The following is a 20,830-nucleotide window of genomic DNA, read 5'->3' as shown; positions in this document are numbered from 1 at the left end:
ATTTGAAAGAATAGTCAGAATTACATTCAACCACCCTTGTGTAATTCTTGTTGTATAGTTAGGGAATAACAATATGTATGTGCGCGCGGGGGCGCGCACGAGTGTAAAGTAATATCCGAGCCCATTATTGTATTCACACGACAATTATTCACAAAGAAACTAACAATCATCTCAATTCAAAATTCAGTTTGATTCGTTTGACCCGCTGAGTTGACACACTGAGTCATCACCGTTTGGACGAGCTGATGCCATCATGACATTTTACTTTATCCTTAATTTCTGGAACCGGCATTACCAAATTTTGTGATGTATTCTATTTTAAATTTGAATGAGTTTGTACGTGATATGTTAAGTTTAACTATAGTAAACTATTGTGATTTTAATATTATTGAATCATTCTATAAAAAAGTAAATTATTAATTGTTATGACGATGTTCTTTCATATTCTTTTTCATTCATCGAAAATGCAACTTTGGCCTAAATCAGAAATTACAAGTGAGCGATAACCAAGAAGAATAGGAAAAGAGAAGAAAAAGGAGAGAAGGAAATGGAGGGATGAGTTGGGCTGAAAATACAATACATTCAGATCCAAATAACAACTGTGTTAGGTGTATTGTATTTCATTCGTGCTCACGCTTATGCACCCAAACAACACAAGTACTAAATTTAGGCTGTGTTCCCGAATCTAGGGTAGAAAAGAAAAGAATAGAAAATAACCGATTTTTCTTTCTCTCCTAATCTTTCCAAAAATGGGAAGAAGATTTTGGAGACAAAAATAAAGAAAACTTCTTCCCAAATCTGTAACTTTCTTTTCCTTTCTTTCATAAAAGTTGTTCGGGAACAAGCTAAGAAATATATTTTTTATATTTCTTTTCTTTTCTCTCCAAAAAAAATTTCTGGAACACACCGTTAAGGCCCAAACGAAACAACCCGTGAAAACATATAAACAAAATAAATACAATATACTCTCAGTGGCGCGGGCTTGAAATAAAACCCCAAAAACAAATTTAAACCAGTAGTTTCAGTTCCGCTCTAACCGCCTCTCTTCTCCCTCAAAACCCTAGGGTTTATATCCTCCTATACTTACACCTATCCTATACTCACATCTATACTTACAGCAGCTTACTCTCTCTTCACCATGGAATTTGGACGCAAACGGGGCCGCCAAGACGCCGTTTGGAACGGCGCTCCTAAGAGATCTCGCGATGGTTAGCTCTATCTCACTCTCTTTTTCTATCTATTTGTGTATGTATATAATATATATATATATATATATGTGTGTGTGTGTGTCTCTGTGTATGTGTGTTGATGTGTTTGATCTAGATTTAGACGCACACGCATTAATTGATGTTTTTGCTAGATTTGTTTTTTTTGGATTTATGTAGTTTTTTTTTTTAATTTATGCCGGTTTTTTGACCTAAAAATTAGTTAATTTATGTTGATTTGTATCTGTTTTTGTATTTATTGACGTGGAAATTAGTTTGTGTCATTTGTAATGTTGTGTTAGTTATCGAGATTTTAGATGGAGGAGGTAATCAGATTTAGGGTGAGTAAATGTTGCGATTTTTTAACGGACTTTGGTATTGCTGAAGATAGGGTTAATAAGATTTGTTGTTTGGGTGAATTGAAGAATTTGTTAGTGAATGGATAGTTTTGAAGCTTGTTAGATCGAGAATTTATTAAATTATTATTAACTGAAAATGAGTAATTAATTTCATGTAACAGAAATGGACTCGTTTGGAACTGGTGTAGGAAGCAAATCAAAGCCATGCATGAAGTTCTTCAGGTTGTAAATCTTAATTCACTCTACGTAATTATTTAAATGGTTAAGTTTTCATCTTAAGTATAAGCAATTGATTGCCGTTACAACTCAAAGCTTGGATTTGGATGATAAGAATATATATTCCTGACATTCGTAATTGCTAATAAATTCTTGTAGTTGTGCCCTATTACTCACAACAAAAATGGTAAGTGTTTGTTAGTTGAATGCTATGAACCCCGCATTACAGTTTTACGAGCAGTAACTATAGGTGATAGGGTTGGACGATGCCCTCATTTGTTTCCTGCTGCCACATGTCTTTTCTCTCCTTTTCTTATGCTTTATGAGTGTTTTTTACCATCTGCATCACCTGCCAAGCTATCTTCTGCTCTATTTTTCTCACATGTTGATACATAATTTGCAACCTTCATGTTTGGATTTAATTATCCTATTTCCTTATGACAGTTACCGAATTACTCTACTCTTGGTCTGTTAGACATATGAATTGATAAGAGGGACCTCTATGCGATGTGCCCTCTGTTTTTTTGTTAAGCCACTTGTTTTACTTTTACTTCTATGCAGTTGTTACTAATATAATGTTTATTTGTTTCTATTGAAATAAATGTTCACTTGAGATACTACTATCAGTTGAAAATAAGTTGCTGTATTATATTAATGTTGATATTGTAATAGAAATATCAAGAATTGTTTTCTGAAAGTTGTATGAGGTCAGTTTTAATTAATGTACATGCATTACGAGGCTACCTCATTAACACTACGCTGCCAGGATACCATGGCAGAATCATGTATATTCTAGCCTTCTATTAATATGCAATAAACTCACAGGCATACACATAATACTTGTAAACGATTTAGATTCCAGTTGAGGAATACATGTTAACATTTATTAGTGAGATGCGAATCCTGTAACACATTTAATATCTGCTCAAACCTATAATTTTCTGTTGCATCATGTTAAATGTAGATTTCTAACCGATTTTCACTTTGAGGTTATAAATATTTGCCTGTTTGCTCAGTCACTGGTTTGTGGGAGCAAGTGTATCATTGAAACAGTAACGACTATTAACTGGTGAATAATTTCATGCCACATCTGATCAGACTTCTTTGAATAGTAGTAGACCTTTTTCACATGACAGTTTCCATGCTGTTAACCATCCTGACACCTGACAATGTTTTTCGTGTTAGTCTAATCTGTGATGAATTAGTCGCTGATAATATGCACGTCTTAGTTTCCTTATTCTGTTTGAAACTATAGTAAACCTCTTACCTGCCTGGTTCCTGGTAAATTTTTGTTGTTAATGTATCTTGTGTTGGATAATGCTTGGTAATGTCCAACTTTGTTTCCTCTCTATGTGAGAAGCTGCAGTAAATCACCTACCTGCCTGGTACCTGACATTTTTTTTTCTTTTCTATCTAATCTGTGTTGAGTTAAAGCTTGATAACTTGCACGTCTCATGATTTATGTTCTTATTGATGCATTGAAGTACATTTTGTGCTTATACACCTTGTCATTCGTGTTCATGTTATGCAGCACTTCTGGATGCCAATTTGGAGAGGGGTGTCATTTCCTGCACTATGTTCCTGGTGGCTTCAGCGCGTTAGGACAGATGGGAAACATGGGACCAGGAGCAAGAAAGCCTGCTCCACCAGCATATGCAGATGGTCCTGCTTCAGCTATCAAAACTAAGCTATGCAACCAAATTAACACCCCAGAAGGATGCAAGTTCGGTGATAAATGCCGTTTCGCCCATAGTGAGATGGAGCTAGGTAGGCCTGGTTTCCCAGGTTACGAAGATCCTAGAGCTATGCGACCGCCTATGGGAAGCTATGGTGGACGGATTGAACCGTCACCACCTGGGCTAGCTGCCGCTGCTAACTTTGGTGCATCAGCAACTGCCAAGATAAGCATTGATGCATCACTAGCTGGAGCTGTTATTGGGAAGGGTGGTGTGAACTCAAAGCAGATATGTCGCATGACGGGGGTCAAGTTTGCCATAAGAGACCATGATACAGACCCTAATCAAAAGAATGTGGAGCTTGAAGGAAATTTTGAACAGATCAAAGATGCCAGTGGTATGGTACGTGAACTTATCATGAGAATTGGTGCAACCGCAAGAGGTCCGGCAAGAAACCCTACGGCTATGCCTGGACAAGCTCCTCCAGCTAGCAACTTCAAGACAAAGGTGTGCGAAAATTTTACCAAGGGGTCGTGTACTTTCGGTGATAGGTGTCACTTCGCCCATGGAGCAGGGGAGCTGCGGAAGACTGCAATATGAGCACACATGCACTAGTTGCCCAGTATTATGATAATGCGTTTTTAATAGGATGCAACTTTTTTGACTGGAAGAAAAATTGTGTTCGTTATAGTGCCCGCCGGAAGTTTTTCATTTTGGACAACTTAATAAGTGCCACGCGATTCTTTTGACAGAAGAAATTGTGTTTGTGGAACTGCCAGCCAGAAGTTTAAAATACATTCAGATGTGGATAATCTAATGTCACAAATTTTCTAGATTCTGCAGTAATTGAGAGCTTCTGCTTTTGGTCGGCATTATTAAAATCTGGTTTACATATTTAATACTACCTCCATCCAATTATACATGCCTCTTCGGAAAAAAAAAATCTGGTTGGCCATTTTTATTTTATCGGTGTACAGTAAATAATTTTTTTGGAAGTGCCACTGTGAACAAAGAATTTCTATATTATGTAAATAATTACCCCTGAATGAGTTTACCAAAGCAAATAAATAATCTGTCTGAATGTATAGGTGAAATTGTATTCGTTGTCAAAATTTTAGTAACGTACTCTCAAGTTCTTAATTGAAAAACCAACTGGAGTAAAATATATTCTGCACAACATATTCTGCTTCACCCAATTATTCCGTACAAGTTGCAGAACATATCGTAGAACAGAAAACACTCTAACTAGACTCCATAGACGCATAGTACTCCACTAAGCTAATCCTGTACATATATTTATATATACAAATGATATATACAAATGTATTCCATCTCATGACAAACTAATGGATGTTTGACTAGATTGAACAAGGGGACGAAAAATCACTAGTGCTTGAAAGCTATAAACTACCAAAATAGTTCTACAATATTGAGGAAACAATTTAATTAGGGTACATGTTTTGTAAATTTACCCGAAGGCATGTATAGCATTCATAGGCCGTGGTACACTTAAGGAAAGAGGTGATAAATATCACATATGAGCTTAAAACTGTCATTTCTGAACTAGATATAAAATCTGATAAAGCAGAGAATCAGTGGTGCTACCAACCAAGCAACAATGTATTCAATGCATAAATTTGCATATCATGGAAGGAAGTGTGGAGATGGTTACAATATATAGAACATATCATTTTTGCAGCATTCTCCAACCTCCATTTGGCGTCCTTTCAAATACATGTGGTTGATTCAAAGGAAATACTTTTCTCAAGTCTGGATGTTCAACCACATATTCACACTGCCTATAAAAACAACCAAAAGATAAGAAATTGTTATCATTAGGTATTTGGTAGAAGTAAGGACATTTGGTAGCAAATTCTCTGCTTGTTTCAATAACTTAAGAACAGAAGTGCGAACACAAGAATTATCTCTTCATTTCGTCTCACAGGTTTTTATAGTTCATGGAATCCCATTTTATTCCCAAACCAAGTTGATGTAAAGCAATCTTTACAAAAACTGATAAAAGCAACTTTCGCAAAGAAAGATACTGCGGACGACAAACCCTTTCCTGAACATCACTAATCCAAAAATAAAAAGTAACTTATGAACGGAGTTTCTTATTATTCTGTTTCAACGATTTCAAGGCTTTAATATATTTTTATATTAGAATTGGCACTTGGGAAGAAACATGAACTTTATATTCGTTTTCTTTTAGATAATTTCCTTTGTTGCATTACTCAATGTTACTAATATATATATATATATATATATATGGAGTTGCTCAAATGAGAACCCACATTATTGGTGAGAACTGAGATCTAATCTCAGCCACACATTTTCATTCCCAAATTAAATCACAGCCACGTAACTTATTTTTTAAATTTTAATTTCATTGAACCCACCCCATCCCTATACTCTCTCCCCCCGACTTATTCCCTCCTCCCATCCGACATACAGATAACCTATACATACAAAACTTTCAACTGCCCCAAAGTCGCCGTCCATCCCCCTTCTCATCTTCATCCCTTCCTCTACCATCCCTTTCACCTCCACTGTCATCCATAACCGTCGCGACACCTCAAATACCGACGACGCATCTCCTCTAACTCTAATATGCTCGATAACACCATTAAAGCTCTGCTCCAGCTCTATACGGAGATAAATTAGTGATTTTTCGTTTTACCGAAGTTGTTTATATCCAGATATGTTGATTTTGTTGACTTTATATCGAAAAGGATGAAGACGTGGAGGTGGTTATGTTGAGGAGTAGGAGGCTGAAATTATTTAAATTGAAGATCTGGAAATTTTGTTTCGATTTTCATGATTTAGTTGGTGGTGATTATGATTCGTGTTGGTTAGAGTGGTGAACAGTGATTAAATTTGTTGCATGCGGTAATTTTCGTTTTCCGGTGATGATTTTTCTGGTGATTTTTTGTTTTGATGATGTTCTTCGGAGTTGATAAATAGAGCAGGTGGGCGGATCTGGTGGACAAAAATCCTGGCTGTATGTGGTGATTTTCCTTTTCTGTCGGTGATTTTTCATTTTCTGGTGGTGATTTTTTGTATTCCGGTGGTAATATTTGATTTGACGATGGTGATTTTATATTTGTCGGTGGTGATTTTATGGTGATTGCCGGAGGTAGTGGTGGTCACCGGTGGTGGTGGCTGGAAATGGTGGTTGCTGGTGGTAATGGTGGGTAGTAAGTAGAAAGAAGAAGATGGAAGAGATGATGGTTGGAGAAGATGATGAGATTTAAAATGAATGGTCTAGATTAAAAATATAGTTAAATTTTTATGGTTGAGATTAGATCTCATATCTCACCAAAAAAAGGTTCTCAATGGAGTAAGACCCTATATATATATATATATGCTTTTGGTCAAATAGAAATTGCCCTTAAAATAAATACTAAAAACCTCCCTACTTAGTGCAAGGTTGGGGTTGTCTCATTTCCTCATAGATGGGCCAAATGCCCATTTTGAATTTGAGAGAACTGTTTGGCAGGGTGAAACAAATGACCATATATGGTAAAATTTAGAAAGTTGGTCCAAGCCCACGTTCCCATTCTCGTTTTCAATCTCATCGGGTTTCCATATAACCATATCCTATTGTCCCTTTCTCCTGTATTCTATCAATAAAAATATATTAACATATTATATTTTTGTGTAATATTTTATAAAATTATACTTTTAAAAATATTATGTCATTTCCTCCTAACTTCATTTATTTTTAATTATATAAGTAAATCTAATTATATTTAGTTTATTTTTTAGTCTAATTCAATGTTATAATTTTATTTTCGCCGAGATGAGTATTGTATATTATAGGTCTAATTTTCTGTCGATGTCATTATCCCTGTTTCTTTTATTTTAATTATGCATCACAATTATTAATTCATGTAATTTGAAATATACATTTTAATTTTGTTAAAAAAATTATAACTTATAATTTATCAAACACATTATCAACTTATAAGTAACTTATACTTAAAAATTATCCAAACACCTAATTAACTTATAAGTTACGAAGTTCATATCACTTATTTGACACTTTTCAAATTTAAGTTATAAGTTACATTTTTTAAAAATCCCCAAACGGGCCCTTAATACTATGCACCCACCTCACTTTACTATAGCCTCAACTCAACCCCAAATCTCAAAATCCCGCCCTTAAACATACTCACCCGCTACTACAGCCTTCAAACTCTACTACCGCCATCACCCCCTTTATCCATCGACACCCCATCGATTCCCTCCAATATCCCCATCTTTTTTTCTTCATTTGATTACCTCTCTCTCTTTTCTCCACCTCACCTCACACATAGTATTACCTTAAACATACTCACCCGCTACTACAGCCTTCAAACTCTACTACCGCCATCACCCCCTTTATCCATCGACACCCCATCGATTCCCTCCAATATCCCCATCTTTTTTTTCTTCATTTGATTACCTCTCTCTCTTTTCCCCACCTCACCTCACACATAGTATTAATAGTTATAGTTAGTGATTTCTATTTGAGATTATGTTTGTTGCCTGGTGTACCTTGTATATACTATATGGTAATCTTTATAATACAAGTTGGTGATTTGTGTTATACAAATCAGTGATTGTCGTCGTACGATTTAGTGATTAAAGTGTACATCTGGTGATTTATTTCATAAAATTTGGTATTTGTATTATATATCATGCTCAAATTTCAGATCCGGTGAGTTTATTGAAATTTGGTGGTTGTTGTTGGTAATTGTCAATGATTTTATATTTCATATATCTCCCCCTCCTATTTCACCTTTGTTGCCTGTACCAACTCCGATCTTCTTCATCATTTCATATTATACATGTTAGTGATTTTTGTAATATAAACAGTGATTGAAGATGGATCGGAAATTTTGGTGTTATATCATAGTGGCGGACGAAGGTAGATCGGAAATGATTGTGGAGATAGATTGGAGATGGTGAGGAGTTCAGTGTAATGGAAGATAAAGATGGTGATTAAAGTTGGAGTATGAGTCGTGTGTATGTATATCAAGCATGTGTGTATTTTTTTTATATGTAATTGTGTCTGATGCAATGAGTTGGGCCGTGTAATTTAAATGGATTAGACCTGTTTCTAGTTTCTATTATAAGGCTGTTTCTATTTGAACAACCCGTGTTTCTATTTGAACAGCCCCCTATATATATATAGGGGGCTGTTCAAATAGAAACAACCTTATAATAAAAATTAAAAACTGATCTAATCCATTTAAATTACACGGCCATCTCATTGTATCGGACCCAGTTACATAAAAAAAGAATACACACACGCTTGGTATACATACACACAAAGACATCTCACCAACACAGACTCATACTCCATCTTTGATCGCCATCTTCATCTTCCATTACACTAAACTCCGATCAATCTCACCATCTCCAATCTATCTCCACCATCATCTCCGAACTACCTCCGCCTGTCTCCAAGATCTAACACCAAAATTTCCAATCCATTTTTAATCACTGTTTATATTATAGAAATCACTAACTTGTATAATATGGAATGATTAAGAAGATCGGAGTTGAATGTGCTGGCCGCAAAGGTGTTGACAAGTGAAATTTTTAATGATTATTGTGAAATAGGAGGGCGGGATATATGAAATATAAAATAATTGACAATTATCAACAACCACAAATTCTCAATAAACTCACCAGATCTGAAATTTGAACATGATATGAATACAAATACCAAATTTTATGAATAAATCACCAGATCTATACTTTAATCACTAAATCTTTAATCACTAAATCGTACGACGACAATCACTGATTTGTATAACACAAATCACCAACTTGTATTATAAAGATTACCATATATTATATATAAGATACACCATGCAACAATCATAATCTCAAACAAAATCAGTAACTATAACTATTTAATACAATAAATTATTATATGTGAGGAGAGGTGGGAAAAAAGAGAGAGGTGAGGAAGAGAGAGGTAATCAAACCAAATTTTTTTAGAGAAAATGAAGTGAAAAGATGGGAATATTGGAGGAAATCGATGGGGTGTCGATAGATAAAGGGCGTGATTGCAATGGTAGAATTTGAAGGTTATACCCTGTAATAGCGGGTGAGTATGTTTAAGGATGGAATTTTGAGATTTGGGGTTGAGTCGCGGCGACAGTAAAATGAAAGTGAGCTGGGTGCATATAATTAAAAAGGGAGGTTTTTAGTTTTTATTTTAAGGACGGTTTCTATTTGACCAAGAGCCTATATATATATATATATTATAGCAAAACAAAAAGTTAAAGATATCAAATTCTATACTAATATAATTGTTATGATAATTAAAGTTGAAAAGGAAGGGGGTTATATAGAATGATAAAGAACATATCATTGATAGAAAGAGATATAATTGATATGGGAATGGATGGTTAAAGATTAGCAAAGATATATAAGCCTGCATAATATATGTATATGTAGATGTCTTGACAGGTGATTTCCAAATATGCCACCAAAGACTGAGAATATTTGCATATTAGTAACCAACGCTTCAATTTCGTATTCCAGACAAATTATACATATTAGGTTTAATATTCTGGGGTCTTTCCAACTTCGGGGTCATGTGCATTTAGGCTTCTTCACACCCCTTAATGACTGAGGCTGCCTGAAGTTCAAATAATCTATAATTTTTAGTAGTAATACATATAATTATTTTTATAGAATATCGTGTTTCTGATTTATTAGCCTATTAATTGAGATCACTAGCAAATATCAGAAGTAATATAATATGAGAAGAATTACACTCATTAGCATCGAAACGGAGATAAGATATATTTTCAAATTCTGTTATTCCTGCAAATTGCAGGCTATTAATTTTTTCACTAACAATCAAAAGAATGCATAGACCAACTATGAGAACTAACAAATGAAATTAGGCTTACCCTTCATTTGCATCTTAAAAGTATATTTCAGAAAGTATTTAAACAAGTTTTCAACTGTACTTTTATATACATATAAAACCTTATATGTTGCAGATTGCAAAACCCAATGCTTTGATAAATGCAAATCAAGGCTAGATAAAAGTAATAGCAGAGAGTTGTTAGTACCTTCTTTGATTTTCAACAAAATCCGGACCCTCTGCCGAAGGTGAAGTAGAACAACTGAGAAGAATTTCTGTATCAGAAAGGTGACGGAGCATGAAAGCAACACTTATTTGGCGTCTGGTCCTAACAAAAGAGGAAAAGGAAAAGCTGTATAAGGCGTATAACCAGGAAAAAAGAAAAATTTCTGAATCAGAAGTTAACGGTTTGAACAATTCGGTCCGGTTGGTTTAGGGGAAACTTACTTGGCCCATAAAACACCCATATCAAACGGGAACAGGGAAAGCTGTATAAAGCATAGAAGCATACTAACCAGGAAAATGGAGAAATGATGATTCGATCAGTCAGTGTGTCATATGTCTCGGGTAACCTTCCTTTGCAGCTAGGGTCCTCAAATGATGCAGTCAATCGAATCCTTCTGAGAATTTCATCCGGACATCTTGACGTCTTATCAAAGCTGGCTGGGTTGACTGAACCAGTGAATGGTTCGACCTATAAACAGAATACCTTTTATTAAGTAGCCTACAGAGTCAGCTCGCAACATACAGTTATACCCCCCCCAGTGGCTGTCGTCTTAGTTTTGTCTTGTTAATAAATCATTAAAAATCGAACTACATAAATATAAGATGCTATGTACACCAACTAGTTAGAAAACATCAAACTGACCAGGAATCCATGGAATATGGGGTATGCATTTCCTTGAGAATCCCATCTTGTGTTATGGTCCAAAACATGGAGTAATTGAATGTGAAAATTTATGCTACTCTTTTCCAAAGTTTGAATTATCTTATGACACAGTGAAAAAGAGTAGCCATCTAAATTTGCGCGTTTTTTGGATTTAGTGCCGTGATTCGTGCTCTGCACCCAGAATTCATTACATTCAATCATATGAGTGGTAATAATATATAACATTTGAAGAAAATAAAGGCAGATTGCAGTATTCTGGGACTTACTTGAGGTGAAGCATCATTAAACGCACCGACGAGATGGACCTGGATACATTTTATAAAATTTAAATATCAAGCTAGAAAAAGAGCAACGCAAATTAATGACCATTCAGGTTATCTTTTAAAACAGTTTGCAAGTTTTTAAACATATACATCGAAGATGTCACTAATATTACGCTTCAGAGCTAATGACATCTGGGTGAAGCCGATATCAACAACATCTGGTGAATCCATATGAGCAACAGAAGTCCTGTAACCAAATACCAAGATGTAGAAAATCAAAATTGAACCAATCATATGTCAACAATCAATGTGAATATTACATTGTGTACGTGCCACTTTAATGCATACATCATACATTCCATTTCTGCGATTACGAATGACAATGCCCAGACAAGTTGTTGCTTCATCAGTCCCAATTAACTTCTCGCAAGAACATCAAGAAAACAAAAGTTCGGTACACATTAGTAGAGAAAACAAAGGAAATTACCACAACACACACCTGTTTTAAAGATTTGAAGTACTGTATGAAAAGCAATATAAATTCACAACAGTTCACTAGCATTTCCGGAAGCCTTAAGAACCAAAGTTGCAAAACCAAATGTGATACATTAAGTTGCATGAATTAGTAAATTATAACCGAATCCATCAACATCCCTCTGTATGTTGATCCAAATGTCAATATTTTCTTTTCTAAAGATCAAGGGGTAGACAGTAATTTAATCCCAAAGCCTCACTAATATTTGGACAATATTATTGCCATAAACTGCCACTAATTAAGGGATGGAGTAATTATATATATATATATATGTGTGTGTGTGTGAGTGTGCGCGCTCGTGTATGTGTGCGTGTGCATTAAATGAAGCATTTATTCTAAGTATCATAGACACTTTCATTTGAACCAAAGATCTGCACTCATATTAGGTAAAACTTGCAACATACTTTACTCGTCACTTGTCTCAGACTTCTCTATAAACTACTAATATTTCATGAGTTACCTCTTCCTCTCAACTAACAAAGATAGTATAATGAAGCGGATATATAAACGTACATCTCCTCATGCACATAATAATGAGTATTTATAGAATCAAAATATGTAAGCATACATCCACGTGTGCAGGGTCTACAGTTGCATATTCTCTCTGAAACACATAAACTGCTTTACTAGTTGATCTCTCCACATTAGATTCCTCAGAAGCTGAGAACTTCCTCTCTGAGATAGCTCGAAAAGAATCTGAAACAGATACTAATGTAGGATGCTTCATCAAAACAGCCAAGGCGTCATCATCCTACACAGAGAAGGAGTTTCAAAAGATAGCCAATACTAGGTTAAACATGAGCACAAAAATCTTTAAGATATGCTGACCATATGGCAACAACGGAAAATCAAAAGATCTTTAAACTTACTAAATTTCACAAACGATAATTATTTGCATTTAACATTCACCTAAACTTTACCAGATATATCAGGTTTTTTGATCTTGTAACATACTAAAACAGCTACGAATCGATCAAAACCATTTAACTTCCCATCAAACCATTCCTAGTGGTTATGAGGATTTTGACCTCCGCTGAAACTCATCCCTTACTTCCAGACATAAACCCAAAATTTTGACCTTGACATTTTATGTACAACTTGTGGAGTGTGAAATTGGATATATATACGCACACATTACTTGGGGTGTGAAGTCTCTGAATAGAGGCGCACTAGTTAAAACTCTCATTTTTTGATATAAATTTTCAAGTAAGGGGGGTAGGTGAGAATCGGAGCACTAGAGGTCTCCGATAGCTCTGCACTATTTGCTTCTCCAAATTCTCAACTTTACATATGTAAGACATACATCATTACCTTCTGACTCTTGAATTATGAATCCGTGACAGGAAAAAAGTAGCTAGACTACCCTTTTCTGATGAACAATAGATTTTACGATTTTCGAATAATAAAGGCATAAAATAAACAGTAATTGCATTGAAATGATCGGAAAACATCATAAACAGAAGTAAGAATCCTGAAAAATATCAGAAAATTGAATTCATTCTACAATCAAGACATGACTTTAACTGTATGACTTTAACTGTATGACTTTAACTGTACTAAGATATTACTCCCTCTACACTTTCCTTCCAATTCTTTACATTTCAAAACTTACCACAAATAGTAAATGGGTCCCACCATTTTCCCACTTTTTTTTTTCACACTACTTTTACTGCACTATCTCTTTTTATACATTAAAAATCAATAGTCTCACCATTTCACCTGCTTTTCTTTCTCTTTTTCACTACTTTATACATATTTCTTGACCTCCGTGCCCAAACCAAAAGTAAAGAATTGGTTGGGACGGAATGGAGTAGTAAAAAAGGCTCATTTGATACACATAAAAGTCAAATAGCCCTGTAATCTACAAACAAACACTCAAAAAATTAAAAAATAAAATTGAAGGCTAAAAAATCTCAACTTGAATTTTTTGATCAAGAACGCACAGAAAGTCGAATTCAAAGAAAAAGGGGGCAAGCCCATATGAAATGATGACAAGGGTAGCAAGTAAAGATTAAGAATCGACAGTGTTGAGAATCTAATCAAGATTATTATTCAAATATGTGCGTGTACGTAAAAGGGGGATGTACCTGTAAGGAAGATGAAATTGGAAGTCCATCAACATAAATCATGGTTATGCACCCTCTGCTGTGTTGTTCATTCACCGTATCCTGGAATTTCTAGTAATATATTAGTTAAATAAATTTCTTAGTTTTAGAATTCAACATTGCCTTTTATAATATTCATAATTATATAAATCCATATATTATTAATTACTACTCCTTAATTTACTCATTTTCCAAATGGGTAATCATAACCCATATTAAGTATAAAATCACTGAATTCATGAATATATCCACAAAATTTATCTAATGGGTAAATAAATTTACCCATGACCCATATTAAGTATAAAATCTACATATCCATGGATATATCCATATAAGTTTACCCATTTTTTTACCCATCAAAACATTAAACATGAAATTTTTTTGAATTTTAAAATTTAAACATCTTATCTAAGGAAAAATTTGCATGATTTTCTCACATCTGTTACTATACCAAATCAATTACGAAATCCAAAATTCATGCTTATACTAATTCAAATTCAAAAATCATTACTACTTTCCTTGATAATCATTATCTTTTCTTCTTTCTTTGTTACAGGCCATATCAATCCATAATTTCAAAAATACTATTACATGATTATCTGATTTACCATTATTATCACATACATCCATTTTCAAAATTAAATTCATGATTTTGTTCTCCATCTTCTTTTCTTCTTTATTATATTTCTATGGATCTATATTTTGGGTGTGTTTATCCATTTTCATTTGTATATACGTTTGATTGTTTTGTAATCATACGCAGCTACTTGATGAATAATTGATCATTATTTTTATCATCCGTATTTGATTTTGTTTTCATGTTTTGTTGTTTGTTTAGGTTTGTTAACGGCGAAGAACAATTGTTTGGGATCAAAAATTACATTTTTCTCAGCCAAAACAGGTAAAAATTGATGTCCCCTCGTGCAATTATACAAATTTCTTTTTTGAGATTTACATGTTTGATGAAATTTTTAAGAGAGGTTATTTTAATCCTCGGGTTCAATTTTGTTCCTAACGATATTTTATCATGTTTGTATTTCTGTAAGTATCTAATTTGTTTATTATATAGATTTTAATTAATTAATGTATGATACTTATTGAGTGTTGATTCTCAGCATACGAAACGAGTATGGAGAAACTCTTGCTCATCCAGAGCATCTGTAGATGGGTGATGATTGTTGATCGAATTTTCTGTGGGTGCATGTAAAAAATATTCAAATGTTAATCGAATTTTCGAATTTCTATTCTGCCAGATTTCTGCTATATAGATTAAACAGGTTAGTTATTCTTCTCTCTCGATCATGAATTATTAATTGCGATATTGATTTCTGACATGATGAATGTTATTTTGATAGTGTTTGATTAAAGTTCTCACGGAAGTTTCTTTTTTTTTTCTTATCATATTTGTTGTAATTACAGGTATGATGAAAGGGTAAAGTTATCTAAATTAACTACAAATGTCAGTCACATTTATGATTTTTTCAGGACAACGAATTGAATAAGGAGATGCAGTGGAGTGTTCTTTATTCTTTATTCTTTATTGGTTGTTCACCAATTCACAGTAACAACATCTCAAGCTATAAAGTTGTGTAATTATTTGTAACCCGTATTTCTATGAACCTACATTGAATCATTTTTTAAAGTTATAATCTTGATGTGTAGAAATTATTTATTATGTATCATAATTATTGATCAAAGTTCATAAATTTTTTGTTGATTTAAAAAATATCAGTTTAATCAGTTTTTAATTAGTGAATGATGGTTTTGTTTACATTGTCTCATCTATTTCTTAGACCACTTTTGTAGCTATTAATTGAAATTTATAATTTTTATATCGTAGTGTTTATGTATATATTTGTTGATTCTTCTGAAGGAGCACTAGAGGACTAAATGACCACAAATCTTTTTGTTGCAGGTGCATTAATTAGCAAGGATGAGAAATTGGCATTGAGAGATTAGATAGTACGTTGCTCGGCTACTTAAAGGCTTGAAAACTCTGCAATCTTTGGAGCACAAAAAAGTAAGATTTAATCAATTAATAATCATTTTTACCTTTTTAAAATGATATCTTGGAGGTATGCACCAGTTTTTTATCTTAAGGTTGTCAAAAAAACCTCGCTGCCAAAAGGTTTATAAGCCAAAAGGTTTATAATCTTTAGAATAATAAAAAAAGATTGAACATAACATGTATTAATATTTAAAATATAAATTAAATCAGGTAAACGTGCACCTCCATTGACCCTTCCATCATGCAAATCAGGTACAAGTTCATAAGCACTGGACTATAATATTGGTGTTATAAACTATATGTATTTTATAACAATTATTCTTACATGTCAATTACTATATTCATATATTGTCTTATGTTATATAGGCACCTTTTCTGAACCGATTGTAAGGTATTACCCTTCAATTGACCCCGAAAGAAAAATGATATACGTAGCATAATCTTGCAATAATGTCTCCGTCGTTCCTTTTTTTTCTTTGTTACTTAAGAGCGTTGATGTGTTTCATTATATATTTACTTGCTCCAAATATATAAGAGATTTGCTTTATTACTTAGTCAGCAAAGGACTCCGTGTTAGCTGAAAAGCCTGTGATAAGTGATGATTCAAATCTTCTTGATCCACCTCTTCTTGATGAGCTTCTTGCCAACATAGATACATTCTCCTTTGTGTATCAATTGTGCCCAGATGCATTTGTAATATGTCTAGAAACAATTCAAAGAACTGATGAATATGATTAACAAGAAACAGGTGAGGCAAGATATTCGGTATCACCTACTCATGAAATCGATAATAGAGGATCACCACCACCAAATGCAAGCATTGCTCCACATGCTTCTGTACGACCACCGGTTCCTGCAGCACCTAAAGTCCATTTTCTTGATCTGATGTTAGATGGTGATAGCAGTAATAATTCTATTGTGTCCCTTGATCAGCCTAAAATGCTTGATGTGTAAATTTTCAATTGGCATACCAGGCAGTAAGCTCACAACAATAATATGTATATGTTATAAATTTCCTATTCAGCCAGATTGTAAATTCTGTTTCACCTACATGTAAAATCCTCATGTTGCTTTTTGCTTGCAGCGCCACTACCTATTGTGTTGCCTGCCTAAACCGGTCAAGGTTTAAAAATAAGGGCACAATTGATACAGAAAATGGCCAGATGTATTACAACATTGTGTTTGAGAACAATTCACATGTTGATTGAGTTCAATAAGAATACATGTACTCTTGGGAAAGACAAAGTAGTTTAGCACACCGAAGCATAAAAAGTCGGGCTTGATGCAGAAGCCAGAGTCTTCCAGTTTTCTGGCTTTAAGGTCAACTATAGAGTTGAGACTTAAAGTGTGGTCTTCATGTTTGTTCTTTGCCGAGAAGTCATCAGTGTTATTTTTAGTTCAAATCTGATTCTATATTTTAGTAATGGAAAAACAATCAAGTTTATTTTTATATTATTCAAATTCATCATTGTATTTAAGTTATTAAGCCTATGAATTATGACCTTATTATAGTATGATTCAAACTTAGCCCATATTATTCAAAAATAGTCATATCGTATTTAAGTTACTGTTAGATTTGAAAATCTAAGTAACAAATGTGATCAAAGAAAAACCGATTATTTATTTGTCCATTATAAGTTTTTGTATGTTTTTCATAAGCGATAATGTGTACATGTATACCTTATGTTCTTAGACTCGGAGAACTGTAATGGAAGTTTGGGACTTTGGGGCACAGAGTTGCGTTGTTTTATTATATTGTGCATCTTTCTAATAATCATGTGAAAGTTTTGCAGAATGGAATGTTCCTGATAAGGACTTGGAGAGGTTGCATCTTCCTCTCATGGTTACTCATAAAGATAATGAGGAGAAACTTACTACTGCATTTACAGTGTCAGTAGTATGTAAAATCACTTACCAGCCTTATTTTTACATTTAGATTTTATTCTCATATTATTGTATATGTTGTGGTCAGTAATATGGCATTTTCTGTTTCTTAATCATGAAGTTTCTTATAATAATTAAATGTAAACCTGAAATTTTAGTTAAGTACAAATCTTTCTTTGAAAAACAATAGCATGATAATTATTGACCAGATTGTAATTAAATTTATTATAGGGCTTAGTTCAACATCAATTCTGCTAACACTTGCATCTGCTCATTATATCATGTAGGATGCAAAAAAAGGTACAACTCCAGGGGATTGTCCCTTGCATCCAAAGATTCGAAACCAGAGGATTTTAACCGTCCAGGACATATATTTCCATTGTGATACAGGGAGGTGTTTTTTTGTGAGATTGGGGATGAAGATGGTTCTATGGCTCGATTACCAAAGCTTCAGGAATTTGCAAATAAAGAGAACATTAAAGATTGTGTCAATAGATGATCTTACCAAGTAGGCTTGGAAATTATCCTTTGGTACATTCTTCACTGTCATAACAAAAGATCTGCAAACATTTCTTTGACTCTTTGACTCCTCAAAGAACTTTTATGAGTTTAGAGTTTTCATGGTTATGCTTATTCTTTGTTGCTACTAATGGCCTAAAAATTCAATCGTGCGGCCACTTTTATTTAGAGTTGAAGTTGACGATCATGTATTCAGTGGTACTTGTTAGATATATTTGATAATGTCATGGCTAATATGATTTATCTTTAGTTTTCAGATCTTATTTAAACAGGATAAATCAGTACTTACTGGAAGTCAGGACTTAAGGATATCAGTACTTATATTATCAGGAGATAATCATCAGAAGATGGATATCAGAACTTAAGTACTGAAGGACGTTCAGATAAGGACAGCAGCCGATTAAAGGAAAGAAGATCGAGACAAAAATAAGAAGAGATATGCATGAAGAAGGAATTTTATGAAGAATAGAATACTTGGAAGAAAAGATATCTGATTGATATATTTTAGGAAGCAGAATTATATTCCATATCAATTAGCAATTATCTTGTAACTGTGTAGTATATAAATACAGACATAGGGTTTACACTATAAGTATTATCATTATCAAAAATATTATTCATTGTAACTCTAGCAGCTCTCGTGATATTTGTTCATCACTGAGAGGTAACAGTTCCATACTGTAACAGAGTTTATTGTTTCAATAAAGTTTGTTTTCTGTTACTTGAGTTATTAAAGTTCGATTTGATTGTACTTTACACTGTATTCACCCCCTCTACAGTGTGTGTGTGACCTAACAAGTGGTATCATAGCCAATCTGTTAGCGTACAAACAGTTTAAGACCCAAACACAATCATGTCTGAAACAGAAACTCCAACTAAGCCCACCAAAACTGAAGAACCTCCAAAGACACAAATTCAAAGCCGATATGAGACCATCAGAGTTCCCATATTGAGACCATCTGAATATCCCATAGGGAAGGTGAGGATGACCATGTTTCTGGAAGCGACAGATCCAGAATATCTTGATAGAATCAAGGAAGGGCCTCACAAACCAACCAAGCTCGCTGTTGCAGTTGCAGGTGAAGCAGCAAAGACTGTACCAAAGGAGAAGAGTGATTACACTGCTGAAGATATCACACCAATTGCTAAGGATGCTAAGGTACGACACTTACTGCATAGTGCCATTGATAATGTAATGTCAAACGGGGTAATAAACTGCAAGACTGCAAAGGAGATATGGGATGCCCTGGAAACAAGGTGTCAGGGAACTGATACGATTAAGAAGAACAGGAAGACAATACTCACTCAGGAGTATGAACACTTTGACTCAAAGGCTAATGAGTCATTGACTGATTTATATGATAGATTTGTCAAACTCTTGAATGATCTGTCACTGGTTGATAATGAGTATGATCTTGAAGATTCAAACCTTAAATTCCTGTTAGCTCTTCCTGAATGCTGGGATTTGAAGGCTACAACAATAAGAGACAACTACAATCTTGATGAAACAACTCTTGATGAAATTTATGGAATGCTCAAGACTCATGAACTTGAGATGGAACAAAGAAGCAAGAGGAAAGGAGGAAAGTCAAGGACGGTTGCTCTTAAGGCTGAAGAAGAATTCCCCAAGATATCTACCTCAAGGAAAGACAAGGGTAAAGCTCTTTTCACAAAGTCTGATACTGAGTCATCAAGTTTTGAAAGTGATGATGACTCAGAATCTGAAAGCTTGCTTGAGACGGATGCTGATGAAGAGATGATGAAGTTGTGTGCTCTTATGGTGAAAGGGATCACAAAGATTGCATACAGGATGTTCAGGAAGGGAAAGAAGTTTTCCAGGAAAGGCACAAGTTCTGATAAGAAGAATTTCAGAAGATCTGAGGGCAGAGGAGGAAAGTCTGACCGAGGAGATTATACCAATGTCAAATGCTATAACTGTGGTAAGAAATGCCACATATCTCCTGATTGCAAGAAAGTGAAGAGTGACAAAGGCAAGGCTCTTGTCACAAAGAAGAAAAGCTGGACAGACACCTCAGATTCTGAAAGTGAGGAGAATTATGCCTTGATGGCAAATGCTGATAAGGCAAGTGTTGAAAGCAGTTCTGAAGCTGCTGAATCAAAGGTACCTCAAACTATTTATGATTTTCATACTGATGATATTAATGAGTTGAGAAGATATCTTAAAACCATGTTTGTTAGCTATAGAGATCAAACCTTAACATGTGAAAGATTAACTTCTGAAAATCTTGCTTTTAAGAAAAGAAATGATTTCTTAGAAAAAGAGTTAGTTATGTTCC

General features: G+C 34.2%; 2 protein-coding genes across 4 annotated transcripts; one reads left to right on the top strand and one right to left on the bottom strand.

The window, feature by feature from the left end:
* Nucleotides 1-976: 976 nt before the first annotated feature.
* LOC141662477 (zinc finger CCCH domain-containing protein 14-like) lies at nucleotides 977-4,360 on the top strand. Its single transcript, XM_074469223.1, has 3 exons — nucleotides 977-1,208; nucleotides 1,726-1,786; nucleotides 3,312-4,360. Exons 1-3 carry the CDS (start codon nucleotides 1,139-1,141, stop codon nucleotides 4,054-4,056), a joined length of 876 nt encoding a protein of 291 aa, XP_074325324.1. The 5' UTR covers nucleotides 977-1,138; the 3' UTR covers nucleotides 4,057-4,360.
* A 469-nt stretch (nucleotides 4,361-4,829) lies between these two features.
* Nucleotides 4,830-14,256, bottom strand: LOC141662441 (protein N-terminal asparagine amidohydrolase). Of its 3 annotated transcripts, none has more exons than XM_074469219.1 (9): nucleotides 14,105-14,256; nucleotides 12,586-12,768; nucleotides 11,838-11,902; nucleotides 11,633-11,729; nucleotides 11,486-11,524; nucleotides 11,199-11,390; nucleotides 10,846-11,024; nucleotides 10,539-10,658; nucleotides 4,830-5,255 (listed from the first exon to the last, which is right to left on the bottom strand). In XM_074469219.1, the coding sequence occupies exons 1-9, from the start codon at nucleotides 14,144-14,146 to the stop codon at nucleotides 5,144-5,146; spliced, it is 1,029 nt and encodes a 342-aa protein (XP_074325320.1). In that variant the 5' UTR covers nucleotides 14,147-14,256; the 3' UTR covers nucleotides 4,830-5,143. The 3 variants fall into 3 exon arrangements, with proteins under 3 accessions (XP_074325320.1, XP_074325322.1, XP_074325321.1); XM_074469221.1 differs by lacking the exon at nucleotides 14,105-14,256 and adding an exon at nucleotides 13,329-13,464; XM_074469220.1 differs by lacking the exon at nucleotides 14,105-14,256 and adding an exon at nucleotides 12,938-13,262.
* Nucleotides 14,257-20,830: the final 6,574 nt, after the last annotated feature.

Source organism: Apium graveolens, chromosome 1 (genome assembly GCF_009905375.1).
Source record: "Apium graveolens cultivar Ventura chromosome 1, ASM990537v1, whole genome shotgun sequence".
Classification (NCBI taxonomy): domain Eukaryota; kingdom Viridiplantae; phylum Streptophyta; class Magnoliopsida; order Apiales; family Apiaceae; genus Apium; species Apium graveolens.
This window is presented reverse-complemented; position numbering and strand designations above follow the sequence as displayed.